This window comes from Oryzias melastigma, linkage group LG14 (assembly GCF_002922805.2).
Source record: "Oryzias melastigma strain HK-1 linkage group LG14, ASM292280v2, whole genome shotgun sequence".
In the NCBI taxonomy this organism is placed as follows: Eukaryota; Metazoa; Chordata; class Actinopteri; order Beloniformes; family Adrianichthyidae; genus Oryzias; species Oryzias melastigma.
In genome coordinates this window covers 13,623,960-13,636,447 of record NC_050525.1, presented here as the reverse complement: position 1 = coordinate 13,636,447, position 12,488 = coordinate 13,623,960, and the positions used below count along the sequence as shown (strand labels likewise).

General features: G+C 40.8%; 2 protein-coding genes across 3 annotated transcripts; one reads left to right on the top strand and one right to left on the bottom strand.

Moving 5' to 3' along the window:
* Positions 1 to 486: 486 nt before the first annotated feature.
* defbl2 (defensin, beta-like 2) lies at positions 487 to 1,683 on the top strand (the record flags this gene model as incomplete). Its single annotated transcript, XM_036215290.1, is given in 3 exon segments — positions 487 to 558; positions 1,225 to 1,331; positions 1,418 to 1,683. Coding segments are annotated over 3 exon segments (201 nt in total), but the record flags the coding sequence as incomplete, so codon positions are not given.
* Positions 1,684 to 3,266: 1,583 nt separating this feature from the next.
* Positions 3,267 to 12,443, bottom strand: mepce (methylphosphate capping enzyme). 2 transcript variants are annotated; one of them, XM_024266236.2, is made up of 5 exons: positions 11,448 to 12,443; positions 7,855 to 9,659; positions 5,941 to 6,159; positions 5,713 to 5,836; positions 3,267 to 5,634 (listed from the first exon to the last, which is right to left on the bottom strand). In XM_024266236.2, exons 2-5 carry the CDS (start codon positions 9,610 to 9,612, stop codon positions 5,600 to 5,602), a joined length of 2,136 nt encoding a protein of 711 aa, XP_024122004.1. In that variant the 5' UTR covers positions 9,613 to 9,659; positions 11,448 to 12,443; the 3' UTR covers positions 3,267 to 5,599. The 2 variants fall into 2 exon arrangements, with proteins under 2 accessions (XP_024122004.1, XP_024122005.1); XM_024266237.2 differs by lacking the exon at positions 11,448 to 12,443 and adding an exon at positions 11,298 to 11,409.
* Between the last annotated feature and the right edge of the window lie 45 nt (positions 12,444 to 12,488).

Below are 12,488 nucleotides of genomic sequence, written 5' to 3'. Positions count from 1 at the left end.
GAAAAAGTGCAGTTTTAAAAAGCTTGTGTGATGTAGAACCTACAATGGCCACAAACTTCCTGCTCTGCTCCATTATGATGCATCCACTTGCAGATAAATAAATCCATGCACGTCTTTGTTTTGTTCATCTAAGTTGGCATCTGGCTTAAAACTGTACAGCTTGAGAGCTCCAATATTGCTCACTACATTTGTTACACCGCTGATGTTGGGCTGGGGCTTTAAGCTAGCGGGAGAAAGTGTAAACAGATGGATAGGGGCAGGCTTACTTTGCGCCAACAATCCCACCCTTAGCTTTAGAGGTGAATTCTAATAAATACTGCTGCTCTTTAGAAACAATGTTCTAGAAAATAACACAGAAATGTTTTTACTTTACCAAAAAATAGCATAATCACAATTTAAAGATCACTTGGAATGCTTTTTAAATAGATTAAAAGATGATCTGTGTGACTTAAAACATGATTTGATAAACACCAAGCAAACGTGTAATCACTAGGGGGCGTGCTGTACATGTTCATACCTAGCTAATTGTTTTCTAACAATCCTTCCCTGCATCACCAGGCAGAGGGTTTTGTGTGGTGTGGTTGTTGTTTCACAGGATCAGCAATAACATGGGAACTACCCCATGATCAGATGTGGGGACTAGATGGTGAGAAGATTTCTCTGTAAAAACACACTTAGGGATCACTCACTCTAAACAAGACTTCAACTGTAATTTTAGCAAGAATTAATTTGAGGGATCCCCACTGTTCAGTCACAGCAGTGTATGTAAGTACTTTTCAAAACTACAGTCATATTTAAATGAGGTTTTGTGACATGGACTTGTGCTTAGCTCTGTAAAATGTCCATAAGCTATCTGCAAATCTCAAGAAAGAGTCAGTCAAGCTACAATCCCACCTCTTCTGTAACTGTCATTTGAACAGAGGGAGTTGGGCTCCTCCCCCATGCTTGAAAGGCTTTATAAATGAAGCTTCAGCCTGTCAGCATCAGTGTCTGAGAGCTTATTGGCAGCCCAACATGAAGGGACTGGGCTTGGTTCTCCTTGTTCTTCTCCTGATGTTCACCGTTGGGGAGGGTAAGCATCAAAACGGCATCCAGTTTTTACAGAATAAGATCAAAATCAGTCTGGTTTGATCACTGAACCTGCTTGAGTGACCAAAGACCAATGATCAGAACTAAATGAGTTGGTTTTGATTTAAAAATGTGGTATGTACTTCAACAGGAAAGGACGTGGAGATGCAGTACTGGACGTGTGGGTACAGAGGACTCTGCAGGCGGTTCTGTTATGCCCAGGAGTACATCACTGGGCATCATGGTTGCCCTCGAAGATACAGGTACCCCTTCAAAGACTAGTTCTTTATTTCATAAAAGATGGGAAGAATCTTTCCATATAAATGAAATAAATGTGTCACATTTTTAGGTGCTGTGCCATACGGTCCTAACACTGTACCTGCAAGAAGGAAGACCTTGATGTCTGACAGACTCGGTTGGTCTTCTGGATGAATCCTTTTGACAGTTTTACTTTAGCGCTGCTACTATAGTGAGTGATTTGAAGTGGACTTCAGGTAGTTAGACAAACGTATTGAGAGTGGAACTTTCGTCAACTCTCTGAAATGCCGTGCTGCTAATAAACACATGAAAGTGAAATGTCTCATTGGTTACGCTTATTCTCTAAAGGTGTGCGTCCCCCCCAAAAGACAGCTCTTAATAATGGTTTACTCTCTAAAAAGATTCAAAACATAGTGCTGACACATCCATGCGACAGAAGTGAGTTCTGAAATGCTTTCTCTCTACACTATACTGACACAATGATGGTCAAGTGACCCAAATAGCTGTTACAGAGCTGGGCTTTTGTGAATGAAATGTCATCTGTCTCTTGTCTGTTTATGTCATCTCACCATTCTGTCTGTCTGGACAACACTGTCTGGAACCAACGGACGGCGTCACAATACACCACTGAACTGAAAAGCAAATTCATTCTGGCTTTATCTGCAGGAATCTCACTATTAAAACAGTGTTTTTTCCATTGTTTCTCCTTTAGGGATCTAATTTGTTGTTAGATCATCATGGTATCAGATGAAAGGACAAAAAGTGTCTCATTGAACATTTCCTACTATGATGGCATCTTGTATTAATTGAGTAGGAAGATGTTGTCTGGTCCCCTCGTCCAGCAGGCATCACATGTCTGCATGCTGTTTGTAAACAAGCCGCGCCGCTGTGCGGCCTGCATTGTAGTCTGGGTTAAACCTTTGTTATCGTCAGACAGCAGTCAGTGGCCAAACTACAAAGAGGTACACCCACAAAAGTGCTGTTTACCCATCTGTCTTTACAGCGCTGGCAGAATTCAAGTACTATGATACGCTAGTACTTCAAAATCTAGAAAACAAAACTGAAGAAAAATATTTCAACAAATACTTTCTAGCAAGTATTACCACTTATAGCATTCAGATAGTGACAAATGTTTCTTTGCTTAAAAGCGTAAAAGGCAAATTATTTTGGAGCTAGATGTTAAAGCAGACATTTATGAAAACAATAAAGATGGTCCAAAATAAAATCAAATTTCTATGTCTTTGAGTTTGACTCAGCAATAGTTGCTACTCACCCAGGACGTTAGGAAACCTCAACTGTAATGAGCCAATTTGGCCACAGGGGGCATCAGTGTTAGATGTCGATGTTTCTCCTGATTTCTGATCCATCCATCCATTTTCTTGACCGCCTTCTCCCTTTCGGGGTCGCGGGGGTGCCGGAGCCTAACCCGGCTACTGAAGGGCGAAGGCGGGGTACACCCTGGACAGGTCGCCAGCCTGTCGCAGGGCCCTGATTTCTGATGAAAGGTTAAAATGTGTGAAGAAGCAAGCTCTTTTAATGTATCAAAAAAACTCTACATTTTTGGTCGTCAGTTGTTTTTTGTCAAGAAATAGCAACTGAAAAACAAACTGCATCCACTGCTACCAAAAATACACACCACTAGAGTCTTGATTCTTCATAAGAGCTTACTTCTTCAAACATTTTAACTTTATATTTTGTTCCGAAAAATGCACAAACTCCAATGGCATCGCTTTTCAATCATGACATGAAAGAAAAGGGATGCCATTCATATGTTACCACCACCACCAAAAATCAAAGAAAACGGTGATATACACAAAAAAAAAGTACTGTATACAATTATCATTTCAAATGAGGGGACCATTTCTGCACCTCATGGTCTCTAAAGACAAACTAAACGATTTCTTCTTATTGACATCCAAAGTTCACCCTACACAAAGTGATTTGTTAAAGTATTTATTTATTCTTGACATTTGTTTCTGTCCCACATAAAATCAACTCTGGTTATAAAGCTTATTCCTACGTTCTCTACATTTCAAGACACGTTTATTTTTCAAGAAAAAGCAAAAAACTATTTGATAGGAAATACTCTATTTTTTTGGAATAACTTTATAGGAAATAATAAAAACTGTGCCCTTAATACAACTTAATACTTTCAATTCTTAATTCTTTATAAGAAGTAGACATTACGCACAAATTATCTGTGCAAAGCTGCAATATGACAGGGGAAATTTTTGGAGTATTGATCTGAGACATTTTTGGAGTATTAAGGATTTTTTAAACATATTCATGTTCACAAAAGATCCTCAAGAAGAATTAAAAATATTAAAAGCTTAGTTTGAGTCTGAAAAAAAAGCAAAAAAAAAGTCACTTCTAAGAGAAAGCTCTAAGAGTCTAAGTGTGTTAAGAATTGTCTCATGCAGATGAAATATGTTCAAAGGTTGTGATTGTCTTTGCTTTTCTCAAATGTAGAGCGTCATAGATCAAACTAAAGCTTCATCTTAACACTTTGTTTTAGAGTGAGTGAAAAAAGTTCAAGAATCTTTCAATGATTGGTCTGCAGGGTCATTTAAAGGGAAATGATACTGCCCAGACAACAATTCTCCTTTCAAACTATTTATAAAAAAGGAAAAAAAAAAGACAGAAAAAACAAAATAAAGCACTAATCGTACAATGTGCCTGGCGAGACAGAACAAAGCAAAAACAGGAAAAGGTCCACATTCATTTGTTGTTACAGAGCAGAACAGTAGTCTGTTAAAGAACAAGAACAGTGAGGGTCTTATTAATAACATAAAAAAACATTAAAAAGTAAAAAATAGCCGTTATAAACCAACAAAACAATTTTGTGAACTTATTTACAAATTACTCATTACACACAAAAAAAAAATCCACTTTTTCCACCTTTTTTCTTGCTCCTGTCAGAAAGTCTGAATGAACCAGTCAAAGAAAATCAAAAATAATTCTCCGTCCCGACTACTAAAGAAAAATTGCAGATATTCCAAAGACGGGGAGATCGTACCTCCACAGACCTCACAGAGAGGACACAGTTGGCATAAGAAAGCAAAAACATTTTTAGAACATTTTGGCAGCGCTTCAATATAAACATATGTTTATATTCAAGTCTCTTTATAAAAAAAAAAAAAAAAAAGATTTTAGAAGTAATTTAAATACATTGCTCAATTTCAGATAGAAAATCCACCAAAATGAATGAAGTCTAAATTTATTTTTCAGTGATAAAAAGTTCAGACGACTGGTTTGGCTCTTACATCTGAGGATACCTTTGAAATTGTTTTCTTGAGCTGAACTGCTGCAAATTAAACGATTTAATGAAAATGTAATTATATGTATATTTAAAAGTAAAAAAGTGAACTGAATCCTTGTTTTTTGATAATCCGTGAGTATGATGAAGGCAAAAAGCTGTCAAGAAGAAACTCAGGCAAACTATTCTGTTCTCAACATTGTATGACTAGTAGATCCATCTGTCATTGCATTCGAGTGAATGACTTAAAAAAAACAAACGTTAATGGATTTTAAACACAAACTCTTTCCAAACGTACTGCCTTTGATAAGCAACTCAATTCTTAAGGTCTTTGTGCATCTTCAGAGCTTTTCATTAATTCCATTTTTAAAGTTTTGACAGCTCTAAAACCTATAAAACTTCAACTCTTCTATCATGTTTTCAGTAATATCAAAAGAATTTGAAACAAAAAAAGAGACTGGGAACACTCGGAAAAAGACGGATGAATTACAGACGTTAAGGCTGATGACTGATGGTTTTGAAAAATAAGAAAAAAGTTAAGTGAATGTGCTCTTTACCACGGGATTTAAAGCCTCAATGGGGCTGAAATAAAAAAGCATTAAGCCATGAATTCTGCTCCATCTGCGATTGACCTCACAGTTTTCTGCTCATTATCTGCATCTGGGTTTTAAAACAGCGACAGGAGAAGGTTGTAACCTGTGGGGCTCAGAACAGTGGGATGGATCTGATGACAAACAACCAGTCGGACTTGTGATCGTTACCATGGAGACAGCTACAAGAAATCTATTCTTTTGACTTGTATTTAGGAGTCATAAGTTGAAGACCCTCGACATTTCTTTTGTGTTTAGTCCCGAGTGATTCCAATGGATGCCATTTTTAAACTTTTGGTCCTGGCTTCTTTTCCTGTTTGGCTTTCAGAGTTAACTGTTCTGGTCGTAGCTCAGTCCTGGTAGCTGGCGTGGTTGAACGGTGACAACTTCTGCAACTCACATTCAATTGGTTGTTTGATTGGGAAAGTCACTTTTGGAAAACATAGATTGGCCTCTGAAAACCTGTGGTAAAAAAAAAATAAAGTTTTCAAGCAAGAATTGAAGAGAACACATGCAAACAAACTCTGTGAAGATAGTTACCTCTTGCTGAGCATTTGGGAGCCTGAAGGGACTCAAAGCTTGTGAATCCCACCTCGCTTGTTAGATATGATGCAAACTGATCAGGTTTGAGCCGAATGCTGTGAAAATTCCTGTTGATGTTTTCCTGTCAAGTGAAAAAACACTATATCAAACAACCCCATTTCAAATACAAGGACTCATTATTAAGCTATAGGCGTCCGTCGTGTGTCTCATGGCTCGGCGTCTTACCGTCAGCTTCTTCCTCCTCACGTAGGACTCCCAGGGCTGCGGCTCCAGGATGAAGACGCCTCCAGGACGGAGGTGTTTATAGACTCTCCTGAAGAGCCGCTTGAGGCCACTGTCTCCCCAGTTTAGGTGAACCCATTTGGTGACGCTGAGACACAGGATCACGTCGTACTCCGGCCGTTGAGTTAACAGCAGATTATCATTCTCCAAGACATAATTGGCCTAAAAGAGAGGAGAGTAGAAAAGACTATCCAGATGGGCACTGTAGTTGTAGCATGGGAAATTCAAATATTTAGCATACAGATAACTACACTAATAGTTAGCAAGAGATGGGTTACTGTCAAAGCTCTGCAAAATAAAGGAAAAATAGTGGCTAGCTACTACAATCTTTGACTTAAAAAATAAGTAAGCTTTTGCAACTTTTTTGAGCTTTTACAACAGTTATCTATTCAAAATGTTAGCTAATATTCATTTATGAGAGGCCGTTAATTAAGCTCTCTAACATCACTGCAAGTATAACCAGTTTAAATAACTTGTTAGAAACACCACAAACAGAGGCTTGTAGCTGAAGGGGGATTGAGGTAAATATTTGGGGTCAGGTTAGCGAAAAGTTAATCTGATCCGTGATAATATCATACTACAACTCAAAGCACAATCACGTTTAAACAACACCAAAACAAAGATTGACCAGAGTGGGTTATTTACTACGTTGATAGCTGCAGCATTTTTGCTTTGTAAAATAATTTTTGCAGAATCAGAATCGCTGTTCCTACTGTTTTATTTTTGAAAGCATAACAGGTTTTAGTAGGATTTGGAGTTTTGTGTTCTGTCACACAAACAATGATCATCCTGTTTTTTTAACCCTTGAACTCAGTTCTTTTGTGAACACTAAAAGGTCGCAGGCATTGTAGTGATTTACAGGAGGAGCTCTTTGCTGCGCTCCCATTATCTTTTCCATAAAAGCTGAGGAGGAAGTTATTGATTTCATTCACAAACACGCTGCTGCTGTCTTTGTCCAACCAATTCCATTAGTTGCTTCACAAAACTGGTCCAGCTCCAGATCAACATACTGATGAAACGATAAAAATACTTGGACTGAGAAACAATTATATCCACACAACTTGAAAAAAAATGACTGCCAGTTTTCAGATCATAACAAAAAGTGCCTAAACAATACCGGTATCACTATAACCCACACATGTGAGAACTTACATTTGGTACAATGAAAATCCTTGATGAATATTAATACACATCAATCAATGACACTACTTTAGTGACTATTGGATACTATGCGTTCATCATTCTTTCTGCTGCAATTTTACTTTCAATTATGGAGCTAAATGTTTTCATGCACTTTCTAATGCATTTACATCACTTTAAAGACTTGCATGATCATTTCACTTGGAATAACAGGATTTAAAAGACTAATGTGACCAGGAGCCGGAACACTGCATCCAAGGCATTCAACACTGCTACATTCTGCAGCCTCACAATGTTCTCAGGTGAGAACAAGAAGACCCGTCAGCACTCTGCTGAACTTTAAGCACTGGACTTTGGTAGAAGTAGCATTTTATGCTGTTAAATATTCATAATATATTGACTTCTCCTGTCTCCTAAGGAAACTAAAATGCTGTTCGTACAAATAGAGGAGTCGTTATTTTTACCACTAATGTTTCCATAGCAACTAGATGAGATTAGCCACAGATGTGCCGACTTGCTAATTGACTTAGCATGCTCCTGTGATAGTTGATTAACACTGGCAAAAAAGGTGCCTAGATTCAAACAGCTAATATGAACTATATGAAGACACAATACATTGTCTTGTTCATACAAAGATCAAATTTGACATGGAGAAAATGTGATTGTGAAAATTATCTTTTGGAGTCTGGAAGCAGAGTAAGACTAGCACCAACTTACCTTGACAAAGGAGACGTTAGCAGGAAATTGCCCGGGCTGCAGGGCCGGTTTTTCGGTCAAAGGGGGTGCAGCGATGGGTCCTCTGGAGATCCGGAGGGAAACTGGAAAGGAGCAGCTCACTGACTGATCAGTGCTGTGCTTTTCACAGTCCCCTCGCTCTGTTTCTTCTGTTTGGCCGTCTTGTCTTTGAGTCCCTACATCATCTGTGTGACAGAAGCCATTGTCACTCTCAGCCTCCGCAGTGCCTCTTTGTCCCCTCTCTGCTTTGCAGTGCTCCTCTCGGCGCTCAGTCTCCCTGTGCTTCTCGCCTGTCCCCGTGTGGCTCTCCTTGATACCGCCTTCCTCCTGTTTAGCAGCTTGTCTGGCCTCCTGGGTTTGCAGCTCCGACAGGTAGTGCCTGATGTTTTTACGAGCCGCGTGAATCAACCCACCATCGATATCCAGCCCCAATATGCGCGCAGGCCGCAGCATTTTGGCAATGTAGAGTGTCAAGTGGCCAGAATTACACCCCAAGTCCAACACATCTTTCCCTTCAAACCACTCCGGACGCAATACTCGAATCCGCGGGTCTTCACTCTTGCCTGGGTTGCGATAACCATAATATTTGTTATAGTTTCCATACTGGAACTTCTTTTGGTGTCCTTTCGCCTGACCGTGGGGCTGCTGGTATGGGCGTGGCCCTGCTCCAGTTTTGGGACCAATTCTTGGCGTGTGAAAATAGTTTTGTGCTCCACCTGTGGCACAACTTTTGTCACTTGGTGCTACTTTACCGCTGGGAGTGGAGTGGGTGACAGGAGGATCAATTTTGCCCGAGTTGCGCCTTCGCCTGCGTCTTCCTGCGTGGTGGCTTGGTCCCCCCAACAGGGGGCAAGTATATTCTTCGACAGATCCAAACGACGGCTCATCTTTGCAGCTTGAGGCGTTCTCAGCTGTGCTCTCGTGGGAATCTGCCGTGACACTAGAGAAACTACTGGATTCTTTGGAAGAATCGAGTGCCGAACACGAGCCTTGCGTACCTAGAACCTGCACGGAGGAGCTCATCTTGATCTCACTTTTTGTCGATTCAGAGATGTTTGTGGTTGGAATCCCACCGCTAACCCCGCCTCCTCCACCACCATGATGTCTGTTGCGATGCCTTTTCCTTCCTCCGCTCTTGTAGGGGGACACCAAAAAGCAGTTGTCTGCTATCCCGCTGTTCAGGTTCAGAGGATCGGTTATATCTCTCGGGATGAGGATTTCCACCGGGTCTCGGCTCTTTGCTGGGAGTGGGGAGGATTTGGGTGTCTCTGCGTTAAGTGCCCTGTTGACCTCCTCATCCAAAAGGCTGTTCAGATTAAGTGGGTCAAAGATGTTGCCACCCAAGAGAAAGTTGGTGGGCAAGACAGAGTCGCTCTCAGAGTTGGCTCGTCGTCTCCTTTTGCTGGATGTGGGATGTTTAAAGCTAGAATTGGCTGTATAGCGCCGCTTGGTTAGTTTTGATTGCTGTTGCTGTTGTTTGGAGTGATGGAAGCTGTTCCTGCGATTGATGCTGTTCTCGGTCCCTCTGGCTTTTTGTCCTGCGCTGTCTGTGCTCGTGTGCTTTGGTGAGGCTGCAGTGCCTGGGACAGGACAGGCGGCGGCGAAGTCGTGCGCGGCTGCGTTTTCCTCCATCGTCACGGACACGCCGCTGTAACCTCCGGTGCAGTCTGAGAGCTGCAGAGATGGCGTTGACCTGGCTTCTAAACTGCCAGTTTTTATGGCGTCCTCCTTGACAGACATCTCTGTTAGTTTCCAGAACTGTTCATTGAAGCTTGTTTGTCTTTTGTCTGAAAATGAAGAAGATTACAGATGTTAGAGGAGGAGGAGGAGGCATTTAAATAACCATCTGTGTTTGTGTTCTAAATACTTTGAATAAGATGCCTTAAATATAAAAAATAACTACAAATACAGAGTGAAAATAAGAGATAGGTATATTTTTGTTTTATTTGCATTTTTGTTTTGCTAACAAGAACTTTAAACACCCAAACTGATCATTTTAACATGTTCTTTTGGCATTTTTCTCATGATGGAGAATACATATAAACAAAGTTAATCTTAAAACTGTATTTATTTCTTTATTCAAATCGTTGCTAATAAGGAGCAGATGAAAAAACACTGTCAGAAAAAGCTTGCAGCTGTGACGTGAAACCAAAAACAACAAGTCAAAAACTCCCTGCTCCTCTCCACTCTGATGCATCCACTTGCAGACGACTAGATCCATAAACGCCTTTGTTTTCCTCATCCGAGCTAGCATCTGGCTCAAAACTTTATGGCTGAATAGCTTCCATATTGCTCGTCATTTTTGTTGCACCACTAATGTTAGGTTGGGGTTGTGAGGGGCTGTAAGCTAGCGGGAAGACGTACAAACAGAGGGGTGACGGTAAGTGGGGGCGGGCTTCCTCTGTCCCAACTCAGAGGTGAATTTCTAATGAACTTTTGCCGCTCTGCAGAAACTATTTCCTAGAAAACAACAATTTTTAACATAATCAAAAGACCACTTGAAAAGTTTTAAAAATAGTTAAAAATATGATCGGAGTGAGCCTAAATTTGCACTTCGTTAGGATTTAATTGCATCTGCAGCATGCTAAAACTGCAGACATTACATCCTTATTTAAAGCAGATTTCTTCATGGTAGCACAATGCAGAGGGAGGTTCCTCCCTTCTCTGTTGCGATGTGTACTCTACTAGAGATAAGGGTTATAGCTTTTGTGTCACCTGCTTAGAAGGTACAAATATTCATCATGACATAAGACTGACCTGGATCTGTGGTGTCTGCCAGAGTCAGGCGCTTCTTAATGGTTTACCAAACAAAACTACTTCAAAATTTACTTTAAACTTTTCAAAAATTGGTTCTTCATAGCCACTAAAAGAATGTTCTGAAGATCTCCCACTTCCTGAATAAGCATTTCTGCAACTTAATAATTTATTTCTACCATCAAAATGTAACATTTTAGAATTTGATGCTGCTAAAACTAATGATGGAAATTCTGTCCTAGAAAAACTATAATGATGATATCACTTGCAATAAAAAAATTTCTATTTCTGCACTATAATCTATTAGAAAATATACTGTTTTGAGTTAAAACAAGGCACATATATGGGGAAACTCAATCTGTTCTCACTGATTGTATGCATTAAAAGTAATCTAATAAATGTGCAGACTCTGCTTCTGTAATTAAGTCAGGAAAGTAATCAAAGATGAACAAAAAAACATTAATAAAGGAGGACTCAGGCGCATGCGTATTAAACGGTTACAGCAATTAAGAAAATATAATTTTCCTAGTTGTAAAATACTTTGTGTTTAGCAGAGGGTTGTATTTTATATTTATTTTTAAAGTCCTAGGTTTCACAGCGGATTTATTTTTGTTAGCATTGCCCTCCTGACCGGCTGACATCTGAAGCGTGTCCACTCAGAGGTTGCTGACCTGAAAAGTTTGTGAGTCACTGTCTTGAACAGTAGTTTGGGTTAGCAGGCTAGCCCCTTAGCTCCTCCATCGCGGGCCAGAGCTCCGAAACGTCGCTTAAACGTTCCGCTCCGGGGAACAGCAGAGATAAAGTGACTGCCAAGTACCCACCTTCATGCGCGGGCGCGTGAATCCTTCCGAGGAAGATAAATAAATAAATAAGTCCTAAGTCCGGTACGTGAAAGTGATACTCTGTCCCAGATGGCCGCCGAGCAGTGTGGTCACCGTCAGGATAACAGTGTCACCCCGCGGTGGTGTTCTCCCCGCCTCCGGCCGGGCCGTCTCCACCCCGTTCCTGCTTCCACTCGAGCTAGCGTTAGCCTAGCTAGCACCCGAGTGCTATTGAGCCCGACGCCGCCCGCCGTTAACGCGCAAAGCGCGGCCTGTGCTCCACAAAGGCCTCCCCTGTCCCCCGCTCTGCCCTGTCGACCTCTTCGGTCAACTCTAGGCGGACAGGTTGGTGAATAAATGATAGCTTTCGCTGACGACAGTCGGCATGGCGGCGCATCCGGGCTTCGAGCTGTAGCTCAACGCGACCGGGGCGGAGATCTCTGAGCTCGCGCAAGGTAGTGGGAACTCTCCCGTTAGATTAGGACCCTTAATCCCAGCGGAGGCCGCGAGCGAGTGTAACTTTTAATGACAGTCAACAGACACACGCAAATAAACCAATTTAGGGTTTTGTTTTAAAAACAGGTCTATGGAGACACAGTAGGGCCGTATTTAGTAATTCTGCGGCCCTTACTACTACACTACCACCACCTCCTCTTACCGTCATCCTTAAACTCAGCATTAATCTCTCCTCTTCAGTACATTAGTAGCACTTTTTAAAGCATACAATACATCTAATGTCAAGAAAAAATATATAACTACCATTAATCTCTTTCCCAGTTAACCTAGTTTTCTCTTTCCTCCTTTATCATTAATATTTGTTTAATTTATTTTCTCTAGTTCTCTAGCTACCTGAACAAAAAGTCAATCAGAGTGCAGGTCCAGATTTTTCCATCCCACTAGGGTTGCAGGTGCATGCCCCCGAAAATACATAGAAAACCATTCCATCATCATATCACTTTATCTATCCGTATATCTGCTCCTTTGATCTATTTGATATATCATAACTTTCATGTTGAATGGTCTTCCTGACACTACCCCTCT

Coding starts and splice junctions, on each gene's coding strand:
- mepce (XM_024266236.2), bottom strand. CDS start 9,612: ATGTCTGTCAAGGAGGACGCCATAAAAACTGGCAGTTTAGAAGCCAGG. Junction 6,160..7,854: donor CTAACGTCTCCTTTGTCAAG/GTAAGTTGGTGC, acceptor CCTCTCTTTTAG/GCCAATTATGTCTTGGAGAA. Junction 5,635..5,712: donor TCCCAAATGCTCAGCAAGAG/GTAACTATCTTC, acceptor TTTTTACCACAG/GTTTTCAGAGGCCAATCTAT.